Here is a 20,672-nt window from a genome sequence, read left to right on the forward strand (position 1 = left end):
GGAATGAGGGTTTTGTCCACTGCCCTTTCCCCCAAGGAGGAACCGAGACAACTCTATCTTGGCAAATACAACTCCACCGAACTGTATTCAACTTCCGTTGCCGAACTTCGCAACGGAAATAAAACTGCAAATCCGAAACCAATCGGAAAATGGATTGGATATAATTCGTATAGAATGCTGATGGACAACCACGGAACCATGTATGCAGCCTTTTGGGAGATCAATTACATAATCTCCGTGAACATATACCAGCCAGATCAGGCGCAGAATTTTCATGAGGTAGGAAACCAAATTGAATCAGAAATTTGTAATTATATATTAGAGATGGATTTTTTTAGTATTAACATTTTTAAACTTTCATATTTGAGAGTTGCGTGTATGATTTCATTTCTTGTATTTTATCCTTTAGTCTTAGCTAAAATTATTACTGTCCGGATCACTTTTTAGGATGAAAAGATGAGTACTGAATGGCCGTTTACTTTTTCCTTGGACTCGTCGGGAACCTTTTGGATGACTGAGTTTATTAAAACAAGGACTAGGCCTACGTACAGGCTACTAAAGGCTGCAGTCGGTTCAAAGTCATACATGAGCGAACCTCAGACAAAAGGTAATTTTATTCGAAAAATAGCTATTCACATCTAATTTTTTCAACCATCATGATTCATGTGAGATAATGTATTACAGGCGGACGGAAGTGTTAAAGACGGAGAAAATCGAAAATGATTTGTATGGCGCCATCACAGCTCCGCTTCATTGACCAACAGGCTTTGATTAATACCCGATTTTTCATATCCTTATTCATAAACTGGTCTTTTTCATGATTTCACTGTAAAAATATACTTTGAATTAGACCTGTCATTTAATATTAGATGTTCATCCAGATATCCGAATATAGGGGCTAGAGTTATAATGTTTTATATTTTGAATAAAATGAGTTTATGAGCCCTGATATATATTTTAGGTGAAGTAAATTTCATTCAATTTTTCTTTCTATCAATGAAGTCGCCGCTTGATTTGTTATTCCTTCATTCATTCCGTTGTATTCTTAATAATTAAAAAATGACAAATCACCTCCAAAACACCACTGCCGTGTTTTATTTTAATCTCTTATGCACAAAATATTATAATCTTTGATCTGTCGTCTTGGCAATGAAATTTACGCAGCACATGCGGTTGTGTTTATTTTAGATTTATTTTTTTAATTTCTAACTAAAAGAGCCTGAACATTTATGTGTGTTTCATCTGCGTTGTTGAGAGACTACATATTTAACAAGAGCAAATAACACGTTCTTTTACTGTTCGGAGATGGATTTTATTGTTATTTATTTTTACGAACAAAGTCCAAAGAACATGAAGCTCGTGGTTTGCTTTGTCTGCTAGAAGTTCTCAGTTTTATTTGCCAGGTCAGGAGTGAAAGACCAAACATTTAGGAAGTGCATTTATCAAAGAATTATAGTTTCAGAAATTATAAATAATTTCGTATGTTGGCAGAAAAGATCAAACTCTTGTATAATTAAAAAAGGGATCTGCTGCACTTCTGCGCTATTAAACTCTTTAGTCTTTTAGTCTTTGGAGGAAATGGTTTAGAAAAAAGTCTAGCATTAGCATATAGTTGAAGAAGAGCACTCGGTAGACTTGGGCTTCGGAAGGTCCAATTTCTAACAAATCGCACGGGACGCGTGGCACACTGCCAAGCGATAGAGCCAAGTCGGCGGTTCCATGTGCAGAGCGTTCAGAAAAGTGAGATTTTATCGCAGTCTCGATGTTGTTTTATCTAAGAAACAAAGAAAAAAATCTAGGCTTACAATTACCAGCAAAAAATTGCTGCGTTAAAAAAACTACTGTTTGTCTTTAGCCCTCAAATACAAATGAAGTAGAGGATAGATACAAAATTGGGTCGCGATAAGACGCCACTGCACGCGCCACATAACTCCCGTCAGAGCATCTCGCCTTTTTTCGATCACCGCAAGCAGATAAGAATTTGAGATAAAAGCGATGCAGAATTTGTCCGTGCAAAAAGTGGCGAGTCGCCCAGCCTGTTGAGTTACATAAGCATTTCGAGGCTTTTCATTAACAAAATGTCCAAAATTTAAAATATACTCGGTAAAACATAAGAAAAATTCAAGCAATATCTTTCTAGCATTTAAAAACACTACCGATAAGTGTTGAAATATTTCCTCGTGCATGCTGTAAATTTTTGCTTTGATATTATCTCTGTTGCCATGGCAACGTAGTGGCACAATCCAGAACAAGTCGTCGTCATGCGACGGTTAATATCTTATCTTTTTATCACTGACAGCTTTTGTCTTTTCTGTCTCAAAATTATTAATGCCAACAATACCATCCCCATCCAGCTTGGAATTTTAATAAAAATTAAAACAGGAAAGGAGTGAGAAAAAGGCCAACACGATCAATGTGCAACCATTTTTATTTCATTGAACACAATTGTTTTTGGTTAATTTTGAAAAATTAAAACATTCCAATTCATAAAATTCAGTGTGAATATGATTTAATTTTGGAAATGTATTCAGGACAGGATCATCTTTAAGGTTCATTTGCGATTAGTATAATGAATCCATTTCCATCTCGAAAATCATGGAAAATTATCGTCCATTAACACGAATTTGTTCCCATTTGTCCAAGTATTCCCCATATTGCATACCCACTTCCTAGCTAAAAATTGTCTGTTGTTTCACTGTACTCAAGGGTAGACAAGGTCAGATAAGAATGGAAAACAATATTTAAGCTGCGATAAGCTTATACGAGCGACGCCTGTGTAAAGGAAACTACTTCTAAAATGACGCAGACCCGAAGATGTGCAATAAATAAATTAATTATTTAATGTGAAGAGCTCTTACTATAGTCTAATTAATTGGAAGACACCACCTTACACTTTGAGAGTATCAAAGCTATTAACCTGAACTCAATAAACAGCCAATTTTTTTAATTCAGTGGCTGTCCATTCCGAGTAAAAGTATAACCTTATCACAGTTATTTCTCCTGTGCAAGCGACAAAGAACAGGTTCAGCCACTCTGAATCGTATAATCTCTCTGATACAGAAAAGCTGCCTCCTCCTTAGTTCTGAAAGCGTCTCCTTATTATGGGCCTGCCATGCCATTCATTTTGAATGGAGAGGAGAGAGCCATCAATCAAACCATCAAACTAAACAACCATCCATGTTAGAAAAGCATGGCAGCACCTTATAAGACAGGAATCACGCGTGACAGCGAGCTTTTTGTCAATTTTCTGGTGGTGATGTCAACGTCCAAAGTCAAATTTCAGCATAGAAGCGGTCATCAGATAAGGGATGAGTTTGAATTTGGTGTAAATAAGGAAGATTAGAAACTGCAATGTTTATTTAATTTTAATATTGAACAAAAGAATCAATTATCATTCCCCACAATTTTTACTGACGTGTGATATTCCCACGAAAAATTCAATAATATTTGATGATTATTTTTTAAAAATTGAAACTCTTAATTGCGCACGGATGCGCAGTCAAGATAAGTACAAGATTAGACAATGAATACGCGTCCTAATTCGTAGATAAGGAAAACTGTCGTATAAAATACACACATAATCTCTGCTTCTCTCAGCAGAGAAAAGCGCGTAATAATCATTTTTTAAACGCTCCTTGCTGCGCAGCATGAAGGACGAAATCTTTCGCAACATCGCTGTTCAAGAGCTTGAAGCCATCACTGTTCACGACCGCAGTCATGTGCTCCATGCAGAACTTCAAAACGAACTCCTTGAGTTCCTAAAAAGAAAAATGTGTCTCAACCAAACATTTTCTTTTAAAAAGTTAAGTTTAGGCACCTCGGCAGCAATTAGAACTGCTTTATCGTAAATCGATGCAGCGTTTTCCACGGTCACGCCTTTTTTGATAATTTTCAGGCACTCCTTTTGCAGATCAGTCATTTGATAGAAGTGGGCCAACGCGAATAGCTCTTTAATTTCATTGAATCATTTCAAAAACACCACAGCAATTCAAGTTATTTACCTAAAGCTATGTCTGGCTGCAAATCAACCTCGTTGGTGTAGAAGTATTTCAAAAAGGCGAAAAACGTATCGTAGCTGTGATGCTCGATGATTTGCTCGCTATTAAAATATATAAGTGTTGGTTAATTCACAAGTTAAAATTTTACCTTTCGTTGCTCTCTTTCCAATTGCCCAGGAACATGGTCCTGAAGACGGCGCAACGCATTATCAGAATTGCTTTATGCACGTGGATTTCCTTTCCCTCGACAACGAAAACAACGTCAGCAGATTCCTATCCAGCACGGTTAATCGAGTTATAAATTTTGCAAAGAAATGTGTATTATTCCTTACGACGTCACCAAAAGATTTCTTGAGCCATTCCGGACTTTCGTTAGCAGTGTTCTTTTCTTCTATCGGCTCATCATCAAGATTTGCACGCAATGGTCGGAATGTAACGGCGCCATTTGGTATTTTCGCAAAAACTTCATCCAGTGAAGTGAATGAGGTTTTTGTCGGACTGGGGTTGGTTTTGCCTTAAATTAGAATTCGTAATGGATAGCATTTAAATATATTTATAGACACAAACTCTCACCATTGAAGGTACCCCAAGCAAATACTTCATCTGCTTCTGTGACTGCAGCACTAATACTGTAAGTGAAATGAGCAGCTACGTCTCTTATCCTGTCCAAAAACAAAACAAATATTGATTTATACCCAATTTTTGTAACATAAATATTTCATTCAACATCGGTATTCATATGCTTTTTTCCTTTTTTATTTTACCTGCCAAAATTTCCAGATATCATAGTTGGTCGGTGTGAACGTTTATCGGTTCCATTTCCAAGCTGTCCATATTCGTTCCCTCCCCAAGAATAGACTTTTCCATCGTTGGACAAGGCCAGGGCATGCGAATATCCACAAACAATTTTTGTAATTGTGATGCCTTCCAAGCCAAGCACTTTGCGAGGAATGTTTTGCTGCTTCACGGCTTCTTCACTATGTCCCAGAATGCCATATTCATTTTCCCCCCAAGCAAGTACCTTTAAAACGAATGATGCAATATAATTATACATTAGGAATTAAATAATATTTCCTTTTGTCCATATATAATAACATCCACTTTAAAAAAAACAATGCTGGTGAAAAATAGATAATTATGATACCCGAAATAGAAAATAATTTTCACCTCTCCTGAGTCTAGGAGTGCTACAGATGAGTTAACTAGACATGCGATGGCTGTCACAACTCCCCCAGCCGCAGAAAAGTCCAATTTCATTGGAAGAGTTTGGTCATCTTTGTGTCCCAGTCCCAACTGCCCGAAATCGTTACAACCAAATGAGAAGACCTTCAGAGTGTGTTATTTGGAAATTGTAAATTGATTCGAATGACATTTATTTCATTAAAACCTCTCTATCCGATGTTAAAGCCAGAGTATGCCAATTGCTGCAGGCAACTTTCACAACTTTTTTTGTTGCCAAAATTCCTTCTATTTTGGTTGGGATCAAGGTTTCTTTTTTCGTACCCAGTCCAAGCTGGCCGTAATCATTTTCTCCCCAGGCGTAAACTGATCCGGTAGCAGAAATCGCAAAAAACGTATAATGTGAGAATTCCAATTCTGAGAAAAAAATAACGCATTTATTTTGGAGTCACATCAATAATTATCCTAAATAAACTTCACCTTGAATGTTTTGTCCACACAATTGTTCAATTTTTGTGTGCTCTGTGCGTGTTTCTGTGTCGCCAGTACCAAGGAATTCTCTTTCGTTTTTCCCAAAGCCAAAAACTTGGTCATCTTTCGTCACGTAAATTGCGCCACCCTCTTTGAATGTTAAATGGCGCACATGAGAGGATAATTGTTGAAACTAGAGCGTCCATCGAGACCAATAATTTGTCCCTAGTTTACCTTTTCCCGAAAACGATTTCCCGGATTCAGCCTAGTCCCGGGAAAATGCTCTAATTTTTTTTGGAAAACCCGAAACGTGAAAACAACTTCCCGGGAAATCCCTGCTCGATCGTAATTCCGTAAGCAAATATGTCTCATGAATTTTAAATTTGCAGGAAAGGGTGTCAAATTTAAAAAAAAGTAATCATCTTTTTCTTGTTTCCCTTCCCTCGTGCATGTCTTCTAATTTTATTTTTGGAGCAGATTCAGGTAAATTTGGACATTTTGTAAGTCGATTGCACATTGGAATGGATTTTTGGAGTTGAAATATTTTTGCGAGACACTTCTATTTGCTTAATAAAAAACTAGTTCTTGTTAATCTAGATGGTTAAATTCCAGGATTGAAAGTAGGGAATGGGAGCGTTCCGTCTAAAAAAAATTGAGTTCTATGTGAATGAAAGGTCGACTCTAACACTTGACTGCGTCCCCCATTCCCGAGCTTCAAACTTTTGGAATTTCTCCATTTATTAACAAGCAAAATTTCAGTGTATACCTAAAAATTTCAACGCCAACAAATCCCGTCCAATCGAATTCGCCTGGAACTGCTACTCGGTATTCCCGGCCAAATATTCTCAACGTACTCGATAATTTCCCATCCCGATGGACGTTTTAGTTGAAAAAAAGAGTTTTTATTCTCAAAGCTCTAACTTTTGAAATGCCTATAATATAATTTAGCAGCGGACAATGCAAGCTAAATAATAAAGACGAGCACCAGCAGAAGTTAACATAAATATTGTCCATTTTTCCTTCTAGATTTAATTATACAAGTTAGAACTTTGTAAAGAATATAATTAAATGCTTACTAAATACGACCGCAAGCCTGATATTCCGCTTCAATTCATCGCTGAGCTCCCGAAATATTTGCCACTTATCCAAGAGGTCCGACATCGCGGCGGCAGCAGCAGAATCCGCACCTATTCGAGTTCTCCTCAAAATCAGCACTGCTTGCAAGAGAAGCAGACAAGAAATTAAGCATTTTTATCTCTCTTGGCGCCGACGCAGGCTTATCAACGAGTCGGTTGGCGACTGTCTGCCTTTTATTGCCGCTATCGAATTTTAATCTCTTTTAATCAGGAAACACGGCGCCACAAAGGAGATTGTGACTGCAGTAAAAGTCTTTGGAACCAGTCAAAGTGAGCTCTTTCAATTTAAAATATTTTTTATAAATTACCAATTAGATTTAAAAACGCCGACACTGTTGTAGCTGCCTCGAGTAATCATTAATAATGATTCGTTCAATTTTCTGTTATCTCGTCACTTTGAAAAGGCCCATATAAAGGACAAAATGTGCAGAAAATTGACAAACAATAGAATATTTTAATGCAATTGTCTGCTATTAATTAAAACTATATAATGTACTATTATTATAGCAAAATCTTTGCTTAAAATAAAAATTAAACCTTTTTTCAAGTTGCTTTGGAGCTGTTTAATTAATGCCCGAGAGATTATACTAAAAAAAGTTCAACTTCTCATTAATTATTGATTATTTATTATTCTCCCTTGCACCCGCCCATCTGGCAGTGGCGGAGACTCGAGGACACGCGACTACCCTGATGGCCCTTTTGGTAAAAATGTCCGGCGTCAGGGCGACGCTCAGCGCTCAGCGGCCGAATGAAACTTAAGCTGACGAACGGCGCGAGCTCACATCTGGACTCAAAAAAGGCACTAATTCTAGGCTAACAATAAGATGCCCACCCTGCACCGACAGCCGTTGAAGCACGGGTTTATTCCATTAATTTATTGTTAAATGTAATTTTAATCACACCCTAGAAAACCGTGCTACGAATCACATTCGAATCTGCGCAGTTTTTCCTAAACGCCTCCTCTTGTTCACTGGGAATGTCATTCATTCATTCATTCATTGGTGTTGCTGTCGGCCTTCTTCCTTCCCTCTCCTTCCATTCATTCCCGCTGTTGTCACTCGAGTCGCGTGCCACTTTTGTTGCGGGTTGCATAAGCTGCTCGATCTGCAGGCGGAGAACGGCACTGTTTGCTTTAGAAAACTCAAATTTATTTGGAAAGCCGCCAATGTTTTCCAGATAACTTTCATAGTAATTAATTTACTTTGTTTAAATAAAAGAGATATATTTTCAGAGGCAAATAACGAAATACTAGAATTCTATTCAATTCATGACAAAAACCAAATATATTTTTCTTTTACAAGAAGGGTCCTTGATTTGGAAATTTGGCTGCATGCGATTCTCTTTCACAGAAGATGAAGGCATATGTTAATAATGTACACACGTTTTCAAATATTGCGAGGGATTACGGATTATGGTCGAGTAAAATAAATCTTTTCATCTTGGACTTTTACCACAATTTATTGAGGAGGAAATTTACAAAGATTACCGAAATACGCTTGTATAGAACCAAATTAAGAACCAAATTAGGAAAATGATACAGAAATTGCAAATCAAGTCCGCTTCATCAATTTCCTCTGAAAATTCGTAGCCACAGACGTTCAAGAACCAAGTCTTCAATTTCTCCTTGTCCAATTGGACAGCCTGGACAGTAAACGCGGCAGAGCGGCTTCACCAGCGGCATCACGGCGACTCGAAATGGCGCGAATGATATATCGAAACAGCTGCAGTTCGTCAGGTTCGTCAGAAGATTTACAGGGTAAACGAAAAAGAGAAGGATTTTCTGGAAGAAACTTCAGCAAATCTATCGATTTGAATAAGGGTAAAATTATATATTGAAGCAACCAATTTTTAATTTTGTGTTGTATTTGTAATTTTTCACTTTGATTCATTAAATTTAATAAGAGTATTGAAGTTAATTCAGCTCCAGATCAATCTCCCATAAAAGAGCGGTAAGGGCGAAGGAAATGTACTCCCTCTATAGAAAACCATCGTGACCAACAGCCTCCCGAGGCTTCATTGAGTTCAAATGGGAGGGAAAAATTAATTCACTTTCAAGTCTTCATACTGCTCAATATAGGTGAACATCCGCTTTCAAATTATAGACGTGCAAATCTGATAGCATGTCTACTAAAGTTTTAAGCAATTCAATTCCATAGAAACTAAACGATTTAAATATACAATAACTGCGTGTTTGGCATTTTTCGAGCCCACTTTTCCGTAAATTTGTTTAGTATTCCCATTTATTGCAAAATTATATAGGTAACAAAATCTGTCAGTCTGCTCTTTTTGGCATTTTATTTAGAGAGAATCTTTCAACCACAGTCAGCTCGGCTGCTTGAATAATTATGGCTGCAATTTTTCCTTGAAGCATAAGACGGGGAGCCGTCGACAGATAATATAAGGCGGAGTGTTTTTGTGAGCTCAAGTATCACCCAAAGTGGACTTTGGACTATTGCTGCGGGAGCAAAGAGCGCATTAAACATTTCCGGGTAAAGGCTGCTTATTTAAGAGGGGAGCTCGTTGCTTCTAAGACATTCGACTCTCAGCGATCTGGCTGTGCAGTTCCGGCGAGCAGGTTTGTTTTCTTGGAAGCTAGTTTTTGCCACTTTTTTATTTAAAATTTTATTCATCTCATACTATAGAAATAATTTAACTCGTCTTGGAGGAAACTTAAGTTGGATTTCAATTTTTTTTTTGTTTTATTTTCTGTCTCCAGCTTTCTCTCTAATCAAACCGTTCCTTTTTTACATAAAAAAAGTTCGAGTCATGAATCCTTTACTTTTCGTCATCGTTTTGCTCCACCTTTCCTTGGCCACCGCCGCCAACTTCACGCAAGTCTTCGAGTGGCCCGATGGAATGGACTATGAGTGGCCGTCCGAGACGAAAAGGATACAGGCCTTGCAAGCTGGAGCTTTCAAGCCTGAGAACATTGTACCTCTTTTCATGGCTGTGTTCGGATCAAGGATCTTCCTGAGCCTTGATAAAGTAGATGGCATTCCGGTGACTTTGGTGTCTCTGCCGACGAGCAAAGCGTCCACTGCGTCCCCGAAGCTCACACCATTCCTTTCGTGGCACATGCATGTAAGTGTATAGGAAAGAATTACAATCAAATTATATATGCGTTCAGTCACTTTTTAGTCGAATGTTGTCGGAAACGTTTTTATATTTTCACGATATGGAAAGAAACTGTAAAAAATGAAACAACATATACTTTTTGTAGGAATATGGAAACTGCAAGAATATTGAACAACCAACAGGGCTGGAAGTGGACAACGTTGGCAGGCTGTGGGTTCTGGACAGCGGTAGCGAAAATTGCAATAGCAAACTATGGATTTTCGACTTGTCCAACCACGATCAAACCGTACTGATTCATCATTTTCCTAATGCCTATTACTTGCACGACTTGGTGCTGGATGAAACGCCCAACGGATATTTCGCTTATTCCACGCAGTGGGGTGAAAATGACATTGTCGCGTTTAGTTTAGAAAGAGAAGAATCTTGGACTGTCAAAACTCCAGGAATGAGGGTTTTGTCCACTGCCCTTTCCCCCAAGGAGGAACCGAGACAACTCTATCTTGGCAAATACAACTCCACCGAACTGTATTCAACTTCCGTTGCCGAACTTCGCAACGGAAATCGAACTGCAAATCCGAAACCAATCGGAAAATGGATTGGATATAATTCGTATAGAATGCTGATGGACAACCACGGAACCATGTATGCCGCCTTTTGGGAGATCAATTACATAATCTCCGTGAACATATACCAGCCAGATCAGGCGCAGAATTTTCATGAGGTAGGAAACCAAATTGAATCAGAAATTTGTAATTATATATTAGAGATGGATTTTTTAGTATTAAAATTTTAAACTTTCATATTTGAGAGTTGCGTGTATGATTTCATTTCTTGTATTTTATCCTTTAGTCTTAGCTAAAATTATTACTGTCCGGATCACTTTTTAGGATGAAAAGATGAGTACTGAATGGCCGTTTACTTTTTCCTTGGACTCGTCGGGAACCTTTTGGATGACTGAGTTTATTAAAACAAGGACTAGGCCTACGTACAGGCTACTAAAGGCCGCAGTCGGTTCAAAGTCATACATGAGCGAACCTCAGACAACAGGTAATTTAATTCGAAAAATAGCTATTCCCATCTAATTTTTTCAACCATCATGATTCATGTGAGATAATGTATTACAGGCGGACGGAAGTGTTAAAGACGGAGAAAATCGAAAATGATTTGTATGGCGCCATCTCAGCCCCGCTTCATTGACCAAAAGGCTTTGATTTATGCCCGATTTTTCATATCCTTATTCATGAACTGGTCTTTTTCATGATTTCACTGTAAAAATATACTTTAATGTAATTTAATTTTCAACAAATGTTCATCCAGATATCCGGACATAGGGGAAAGAGTTATAATGTTTTATATTTTGAATAAAATGAGTTTATGAGCCCTGATATATATTTTAGGTGAAGCAAATTTCATTCAATTTTTCTTTCTATCAATGAAGTCGCCGCTTGATTTGTTATTCCTTCATTCATTCCGTTGTATTCTTAATAATTAAAAAATGACAAATCACCTCCAAAACACCACTGCTGTGTTTCATTTTAATCTCTTATGCACAAAATATCATAATTTTTAATCTGTCGTCTTGGCAATGAAATTTACGCGGCACACGCGGTTGTGTTTATTTTAGATTTATTTTTTTAATTTCTAACTAAAAGCGCCTGAACATTTATGTGTGTTTCACCTGCGTTGTTGAGAAACTACATATTTAACAAGAGCAAATAACACGTTCTTTTACTGTTCGGAGATGGATTTTATTGTTATTTATTTTTACGAACGTTACGAACAAAGTCCAAAGAACATCAAGCTTGTGGTTTGCTTTGTTTGTTAGAAGTTCTCAGTTTTATTTGCCAGGTCAGGAGTGAAAGACCAAACATTTAGGAAGTGCAATTATTATCAAAGAATTTGAGTTTCAGAAATTATAAATAATTTCGTATGTTGGCAGAAAAGATCAAACTCTTGTATAATTAAAAAAGGGACCTGCTGCACTTCTGCGCAATTAAACCCTTTCGTCTCAAGTTGCTTTGGATGAAATGGTTTAGAAAAAAGCCTAGCACTAGAATAGTTGAAGAAGAGCACTCGGTAGACTTGGGCTTCGGAAGGTCCAACTGAAACAAATCGCACTGGACGCGTGGCACACTGGCAAGCGATAGAGCCAAGTCGGCGGTTCCATGTGCGGAGCGTTGAGAAAAGTGAGATTTTATCGCAGTCTCGATGTTGTTTTTTCTAAGAAACAAAGAAATAAAATCTAGGCTTACAATTACCAGCAAAAAATTGCTGCGTTAAAAAAACTACTGCGTTTGTCTTTAGCTCTCTCAGATACAAATGAAGTAGAGGATAGATAAAAAAAATTGGTTCGCGATAAGACGCCACTGCACGCGCCACATAACTCCCGTCAGAGCATCTCGCCTTTTCGATCAACGCAAGCAGATAAGAATTTGAGATAAAAAGCGATGCAGAATTTGTCCGTGCAAAAAGTGGCGAGTCGCCCAGCCTGTTGAGTTACGTGAGCATTTCGAGGCTTTCATTAACAAAACATTTTTGCCATCTTTCGTCTAATCTAGCTCATGATGATTAGGCAAAATGTCCAAAATTTAAAATATAGTTGGTAAAATATAAAAAAAAATTCAAGCAATATCTTTCTAGCATTTAAAAACACTACCGCCGATAAGTGTTGAAATATTTCCTCGTGCCTGCTGTAAATTTTGCTTTGGCATTATCTCTGTTGCCATGGCAACGCAGTGGCTAAATCCAGAACAATAGTTGTCATGCGACGGTTAATATCTTATCTTTTTATCACTGACGACAGGACAGCAGCTTTTGTCTTTTCTGTCACAAAATTATGAACGCCAACAATTCAACCACCATCCACCGCAATTAAATTATAAATTAAAGCAGGCAAGGTGTGAGAAAAAGGCCAACATGATAATTGTGCAACAATTTTTTATTTAATTGAAAACAATTGTTTTTGGTTAATTTTGAAAAGTTAAAACATTCCAATTTATAAAATTCAGTGGGAACATGATTTAATTTTGGAAATGTATTCAGGATCATCTTTAAGGTTCATTTGCGATTATTATAATGAATCCATTTCCATCTCGAAAATCATGGAAAATTATCGTCCATTAATACGAATTATTTCGCAACTGTCGAAGTATTCCCATATTGCATACGCACTTCCTAGCTAAAAATTGTCTGTTGCTACACTGTACTCAAGGGGAGACAAGGTCAGATAAGGATGAAAAACAATATTTAAGCCGCCACAAGCTTATAAGAGCGACGCCTGTGTAAAGGAAACTACTTGTAAAATGAAGCAGACCCGAAGATGTGCAATAAATAAATTATTATTTAATGCGAAGAGCTCTTACTAAATGGAAGACACCACCTTACAGTTTGAGCAGAGGCCCAAAGTTAATTATCTGAATTCATTAAACAGCCAATTTTAATTTAATTCAGTGGCTGTCCATTCCGAGTAAAAGGGGAACCTTATCACAGTTATATCTCCTTTGCAAGCGACACAGAACAGGTTCAGCCCCTCTGAATCGTATAATCTCTCGGATAAAGAAAAGCTGTCCCCTCCTTAGTTCTGAAAGCGTCTCCTTATTATGGGCCTGCCATGCCATTCATTTTGAATGGAGAGGAGAGAGCCATCAATCAAACCATCAAACTAAACAGCCATCATGTTAGATAAGCATGGCAGCACCTGATAAGACGGGAATTTCGCGTGACTCTAGTTATCATGCGGTGATGGCATCGTCCAAAGTCAAAATTCAGCAAAGAAGCGGTCATCAGATAAGGGATGAGTTTCAAATTGGTGAAAAATAAGAAAGATTATAAACAGGAATATTTATTTAATTTAATGATTGAACAAAAAATAAATTATCCTTCCCCACAATTTTTACTGACGTGTGATGTTCCCACGAAAAATTAAATAATATTTGATGATTATTTTTTAAAAATTGAAACTCTTAATTATTACTCACGGAGGCGCAGTCACGATAAGTTCAAGATTAGACAATGAATACGCGTCCTATTACGTAGATAAGGAAAACTGTCGTATAAATTAACACATAATCTGCTTCTCTCAGCAGAGAATACCGCGTAATAATCATTTTTTAAACGCTCCTTGTTGCGCAGCATGAAGGACGAAATCTTTCGCAACATCACCATTCCAGAGCTTGAAGCCATCACTGTTCACAATACCAGCCAGATGCTCCATGCAGAACTTCAAAACGAGCTCCTTGAGTTCCTAAAAAGAATTGAGTGTCTCAACCAGACATTTTATTTCAAAAAGTTAAATTTAGGCACCTCGGCAGCAAGTAGAACTGCTTTATCGTAAATCGATGCAGCGTTTTCCACGGTCACGCCTCTTTTGATAATTTTCAGGCACTCCTTTTGCAGATCAGTCATTTGATAGAAGTGGGCCAATGCGAATAGCTCTTTAATTTCATTATATCATTTCAAAAACACCACAACACTGGAATTCAATAAGTTGTTTACCCAGAGCCAAATCTGACTGCAAATCAACTTCGTTGGTGTAGAAGTATTTCAAAAAGGCGAAAAACGCATCGTAGCTGTGATGCTCGATGATTTGCTCACTATTGAAGGTTAAGTGTTGGTTAATTCGCAAGTCAAAATTTTACCTTTCGTTGCTCTCTTTCCAATTGCCCAGGAACATCGCCCTGAAGACTGCGCAACGCATGATCAGAATTGCCTTATGCACGTGGATTTTCTTTCCCTCGACAACAAAAACAACGTCAGCAGATTCCTATACATCACGATTAATCGAGTTATTAATTTTGGAATTAAATAACAATGTGTAATATTCATTACGGCGTCATCAAAATGTTTCTTGAGCCATTCCGGACTTTCGTTAGCAGTGTTCTTTTCTTCTATCGGCTCATCATCAAGATTTGCACGCAATGGTCGGAATGTAACGGCGCCATTTGGTATTTTCGCAAAAACTTCATCCAGTGATGTGAATGAGGTTTTTGTCGGAATGGAGCTTTTTTCGCCTTAAATTTGAATTCGTGATGGATAGCATTTAATTATTTTTATAGACACAAACTCCCACCATTGAATTTACCCCAAGCGAATACTTCATCTGCTTCTGTGACTGCAGCACTCGTTTCGCGAGCGTAATGAGCAGCTACGTCTCTTATCCTGTCCAAAAATAAATTTAATATTGATATATACCCAATTTTTGTCATGTAAATATTTCATTCAATGTAGCTATTGATGCTTATCCTTTTTTATATACCTGCAAACAATTCCAGATATCAAAGTTGGTTCGTGCGAATTTTTAACAGTTCCATTTCCAAGCTGGCCATATTTGTTCCATCCCCAAGAATAGACTTTTCCATCGTTGGATAAGCCCAGGGCATGATTGAATCCACAAACAATTTTTGTAATTGTGATTCCTTCCAATCCGGGCACTTTGCGAGGAATGTTTTGCTCCCTCACGTCTTCTTCACTATGGCCCAGAATGCCATTTTCATTTTTCCCCCAAGCAAGTACCTTTAAAATGAATGATACAATAAAATAATACATTAGGAATTTAATAATATTTTCATTTTGTCTATAAATAACATCCACTTTAAAAAATTAATGCTGGTGAAAAATAGATACAATTTTCACCTCTCCTGAGTCTAGGAGTGCTAACGATGACAATTGTAGACATGCGATGGCTGTCACAACTCTCCCAGCCGCAGGAAAGTCCAATTTCATTGGAAGAGTTTGGCCATCTTTGTGTCCCAGTCCCAACTGCCCGTACATATTCCAACCAAAGGAAAAGACCTTCAGAGTTTCGTATTTAGAAATTTTAAATTAATTCGAATGACATTTATTTTATTAAAACCTCTCTATCCGATGTTAAAGCCAGAGTATGCCAAGAGCTGCAGGCTACTTGCATAACTTTTATTGTTGCCAAAATTCCTTCTATTTTGGTTGGGATCAAGGTGTCTTGTTTCGTACGCAGTCCAAGCTGACCGTAATCATTTTTTCCCCAGGCGTAAACTGATCCGGTAGCAGAAATCGCAAAAAACGTATAATTTGAGAATTCCAATTCTGAGAAAAAAACATAATGCATATATTTTGGAGTCACATCAATAATTATCCTTAATAAACTTCACCTTGAATGTTTTGTCCGCACAATTGTTCAATTTTTGTGTGCTCTGTGCGTGGTTTCATGTCGCCAGTACCAAGAAATCCATATTCGTTTTTCCCAAAGCCGAAAACTTGGTCATCTTCCGTCACGTAAATTGCGCCACCATCTTTGAATGTTAAATGGCGCACATGAGAGAATGTTTATTGAAACTAGAGCGTCCATCGGGACCAACAATTTTTCCGGAGTGTACCTTTTCCCGAAAATGATTTCTCAAATTCAGCCAAGTTCAGGGAACATGTTCTATTTTTTTTTTTTTTTTTTTTTGGAATACCCGAAACGTGAAAACAACTTCCCGGGAAATCCCTGCTCGATCGTAGTTCCGAATAAGAAAATAATATGTCTCATGACTATAAAATTTGGAGGAAAGAATGTCAATTTTTTTTTTTAAAAATTAGTTTTTTTCCCTTCCTTGGTGCATGTCATCAAATTTTATTATTGGAGCAGATTCAGGTGAATTTTGACATTTTTAAGTAATCGATGGCACATTGTAGGGGATTATTGCTGTTGAAATATTTTTACGTGACACTTTTATTTGCTTAATAAAAAAACTAGTTCTTCTTAATGTAAAGATGGTTAAATTCCAGGATTGAAGCTCGGAAATGGGAGCTTTCCATCTAAAAAAATCGAGTGTTATGTGAATGAAAGGTTGATTCTAACACTTGACTGCGTCCCCCATTCGCGAGCTTCAAACTTGGAATTTCTCCATTTATTAACACACAAAATTTCAGTGTATACCTAAAAATTTCAATGCCAACAATTCCCGTCCAATCGAATTCGCCTGGAAATGGTTCTCGGGATTCCCGGCCAAATATTCTCAAGGTACTCGATAAATTCCCATCCCGATGGACGTTTTAGTTAAAAAAAGAGTTTTTATTCTCAAAGCGCTAACTTTTGAAATGCCTGTAATATAATTTAGCAGCGGACAATGGAAGCTAAATAATAAAGACGAGCACCAGCAGAAGCTATTCAACATAAAAAATTTCAATTTTTCCAACTGTATATTTTTATATGTACATTAGAACCTCGTGGAAAAATACAATTAAAAGCTTACTATTTACGACCGCAAGCCTGATATTCCGCTTCAGCTCATCGCTCAGCTCCCGAAATATTTGCCAATTATCCAAGCGGTCCAACATCGCGGCGGCAGCAGCAGAATCCGCACCTATTCGAGTTCTCCTCACAATCAGCACTGCTTGCAAAAAATCAGACGAGAAATGAAGCATTTTTTATCTCTCTTGGCGCCAGTGTAGACTTATCAACGAGTCGGTTGGCGACTGTCTCTCTCATTGCCGCTTTCGAATTTTAATCTCATTTAATCAGAATACACGGCGCCACAAAGGAGCTTGTGATTTATTATTAATATCGCAAAACCTTTTTTTAATCAAAATCAATGTTTTTTCTCAAGTTGCTTTGGAGCAAATGTTGCAAACAAAAATCGAGCAACGTTGAAGGAGCGGCGACGATATCAATTGTCAACTTGAAAAAGTCCAACTCGCGTGTAAGGTGAATAGATTGATAAAACGAGTTGTTCAACTAATGTCCGCGAGTAAGTTCAACTTCTCATTAATTATTTATTATTCTCCATTGCACTCGCCCATGTGGCAGTGGCGGAGACTCGAGGACAAGCGTCTACCCTGAGGGCCTTTTTGGTAAAAGTGTCCGGCTTCAGGGCGACGCTCAGCGGCCGGACGAAGCTTTAAGATGACGAACGGCGCGAGCTCCCATCTGGACTCAAAAAAGGCACTAATTCTAGGCTAACAATAAGATGCCCATCCTGCACCGACAACCGTTGTAACACGGGTTTATTCCATTAATTTATTGTTATTTTAATTGTATTCACACCCTAGACAACCGTTTTACAAATCACATTCGAATCTGCGCAGTTTTTCCAGAACGCCTCCTCTTGTTCACTGGGAATGTCATTCATTCATTCAGTGGCTGCGCTGTCAGCCTTCTTCCTTCCCTCTCCTTCCATTCATTCCCGCTGACGTCACTCGGGTCGCGTGCCACTTACGTTTCGGGTTGCATAAGCTGCTCGATCTGCAGGCGTCATAAAGCATTGTTTGCTTTAGAAAATTATTTTGGAAAGCCGCCAATTTTTTCCAGAAAACTTAAAAATTAGTTAATTTACTTTGTATAAATAAAAGAGATATATTTTCAGAGGCAAATAACGAAATGCTAGAGTTTGCTTCAATTTGTTGACAAAAACCAAATCAATTTTTTTACAAGAAGGGTCCTTGATTTGGATGCATGCGATTTTCTTTTACAGAAGATGGACACAACTGTTAATAATGTAAATATTTTCAAATATTTGGAGTGGTATTGATCAAGTAAAATTAAACTACTAAAATGCTCTACATTCACCACGATTTACTGGAAAGTATATATTTACAAAGATTGGTCGGATTAAACGCTAATAATTACAGATTAAGTATAGGAAGATTTTGCAGAGAAATTTGTATGTACATCGAAATTGACACAAGCCAAATCACGCATGCTGGAAAGGTGCAAACCAGCAAGTAGCGAGAGAAATTTTATTTAATTTCAAAAATAATCTTTCAACCACGGTCAGCCCTGCTGCTTCATTTGTGGCTGCTAATTTTTCCTCTATAAGCATAAGGAGAGCCGTCGGTAGAAAATGTAACGGGGAATGTTTTTGTGTGCTCAAGTAACACCCAAAGTGGACTTTGAACTATTCCTGCGGGAGCAAACAACGCTTGAAAAATTTCCGGGTGTGACAGGATATTTTGTCGCTTCTTAAAAACACTCGATTCTCTTCAATCTAGTTGTGCAGCTTCACCTCAGTTTTTACCCAGCCAGCAGGTTCGTTTTCTTGAAAGATAGTTATTTGCCACTCTTTTAACTCATCTTAAAAAAAAACTAAGTTTATTTTTTGATTTTTAATGTTTGTTTGATTTTGTGTTTCTTCCGCGCAGCTTTCTTTCTTAATAAAAGCTCATTTATCAAACCTTTTCTTACTTTTTAGTCCAGAAACGTTCGAGTCATGGATCTTTTCTGTTTCGTCATCGTTTTGCTCCACGTTTCATTGGCCACCACCGCCGACTTCTCTCAAGTTTTCAAGTGGCAGGATGAGTTGGACTACGAGTGGCCTTCCGAGAAGAGCAGGACACATGCCCTGAAAGTTGGAACTTTTAAACCATCGAATTTTGAACCTCGTTACATGGCTGTTTCAAGAACAAGGATCTTCCTCAGCCTTTTTAGAACTGTTGGCATTTCGGTGACTCTGGTGTCTTTGCCGACGAGCAGCGCGTCCTCTGCGCCCCCGAAGCTCACTCCGTTTCCTTCTTGGGACATGCATGTAAGTAGCAGAAAACGGGCTATTCGATGTATAATTTAAAGGAAAAAATTGTTCTGAAACGAATGAGGTCATGTACATGGTTATACGAGTCACAAACTGAGGGAAATCGATTAAATTTGCTTTAATTTTCGAACATGTTTATAACTTTACTCATGAAATTGGATTTCCAACTGTTTTTCGTTTTCAAAAAGCACGAAAACTCTTGTTTTAAATAAGGACTTGAATTTAAATTTTGGAGAAAGCTACAGGTTGGCCGCATCGGATTACAAAATCTTCAGTCAAGATTCAAGATAATAAATTCCTCTTTTTGCAGGGCTATGGAGACTGCAACAAGATTGAACGAGCGAGAGGGCTGGAAATGGATTCTGTCGGCCGGCTGTGGGTGCTGGACAGCGGTAGCGAAAAATGCGACGTAAAACTTTGGATTTTCGACTTGTTCAACAACGATCGTACCAAACTCGTTCATCGGTTTACAATTCAAAAATGGATGCACGACTTGGTGCTCGACGAAACGCCCAACGGATATTTCGCCTACATCGTGCGGTGGGAAGAAGAACACATTGTCGTCTTTAGTTTGGAAAGAAATCAATCTTGGAATGTCTACACGGCTGGAATCAAGGCTTTTTCCATTGCCGTTTCCCCCAAGAGTAAGGCGGAGCAACCGAGAAAACTCTACCTTGTCAAATGGGACTCTACTGAGCTATATTCAATTCCCGTTACCGCACTTCGCATCGGAACTCAATTTGCAAAACCGCATCTAATTGGAAAATGGGCCGCAACGGATTTGTATAGAATGCTGATGGACAAACACGGGACCATGTATGCCGCATTTTTGTATAAGAATTACATTTCCTCGTGGAACACTTCCCAGTCATTTCAGGAGCAGCGTTTTCATGAGGTACGTTAGCAATTTAAAATAACGTTTTATATTGGAATAAAACACTAAATAAAAAGATATCGTTCGTCAAACTTCTAAAACTTTTCCTTTCGCTTACACAAATGAAAGGAATACTTGACCCTATGATGTTGCTTTCCAAAAATAAAATTCACCGTTTGTCATTCATGAGTCGTTGTACTGCTTGGTTTTAGGTCGCTGGACTGAGAACCTTTTGGCCGATTAATTTCGCCTTGGACCCAAGTGGAACAATTTGGATGACGGTGTTTGATAAATATGGAAAGCCGAGATATAGACTTTTGAAGGCTGCAGTCGACGCTAAATCATAAACCTTCGATGTCAAACACAGACAACATTTTGATATTAAAAAGGAATGAAATGAAATCTAAATTTTCTTCGTATTTAATTCCAGCCAAAGAGCACTTTGTAACGAGTGTTG

General features: G+C 37.9%; 4 protein-coding genes across 4 annotated transcripts in view; 2 read left to right on the plus strand and 2 right to left on the minus strand.

Moving 5' to 3' along the window:
* The window catches only part of LOC135935919 (RCC1 and BTB domain-containing protein 1-like), a 45,723-nt gene extending 40,846 nt beyond the window's left edge, over positions 1-4,877 (minus strand). The window contains exon 1 of the mRNA XM_065478549.1: positions 4,763-4,877. Within this exon, the coding sequence (XP_065334621.1) occupies positions 4,763-4,785 (23 nt within the window). The 5' untranslated portion in view covers positions 4,786-4,877. The remainder of the gene's footprint in view (positions 1-4,762) is intronic.
* A 4,673-nt stretch (positions 4,878-9,550) lies between these two features.
* Positions 9,551-11,000, plus strand: LOC135937365 (protein yellow-like). The gene is made up of 4 exons (XM_065480516.1): positions 9,551-9,865; positions 10,005-10,580; positions 10,747-10,906; positions 10,984-11,000. The coding sequence occupies exons 1-4, from the start codon at positions 9,551-9,553 to the stop codon at positions 10,998-11,000; spliced, it is 1,068 nt and encodes a 355-aa protein (XP_065336588.1).
* A 2,961-nt stretch (positions 11,001-13,961) lies between these two features.
* LOC135937366 (RCC1 and BTB domain-containing protein 1-like) lies at positions 13,962-14,555 on the minus strand. Its single transcript, XM_065480517.1, has 4 exons — positions 14,497-14,555; positions 14,354-14,451; positions 14,162-14,292; positions 13,962-14,102 (listed from the first exon to the last, which is right to left on the minus strand). The coding sequence occupies exons 1-4, from the start codon at positions 14,553-14,555 to the stop codon at positions 13,962-13,964; spliced, it is 429 nt and encodes a 142-aa protein (XP_065336589.1).
* A 4,468-nt stretch (positions 14,556-19,023) lies between these two features.
* On the plus strand, positions 19,024-20,459 carry LOC135937367 (protein yellow-like). Its single transcript, XM_065480518.1, has 3 exons — positions 19,024-19,338; positions 19,652-19,985; positions 20,428-20,459. The coding sequence occupies exons 1-3, from the start codon at positions 19,024-19,026 to the stop codon at positions 20,457-20,459; spliced, it is 681 nt and encodes a 226-aa protein (XP_065336590.1).
* The last annotated feature ends 213 nt before the right edge of the window (positions 20,460-20,672 follow it).

The sequence above is a fragment of the Cloeon dipterum genome, chromosome 2 (genome assembly GCF_949628265.1).
Source record: "Cloeon dipterum chromosome 2, ieCloDipt1.1, whole genome shotgun sequence".
Taxonomy (NCBI): Eukaryota; Metazoa; Arthropoda; class Insecta; order Ephemeroptera; family Baetidae; genus Cloeon; species Cloeon dipterum.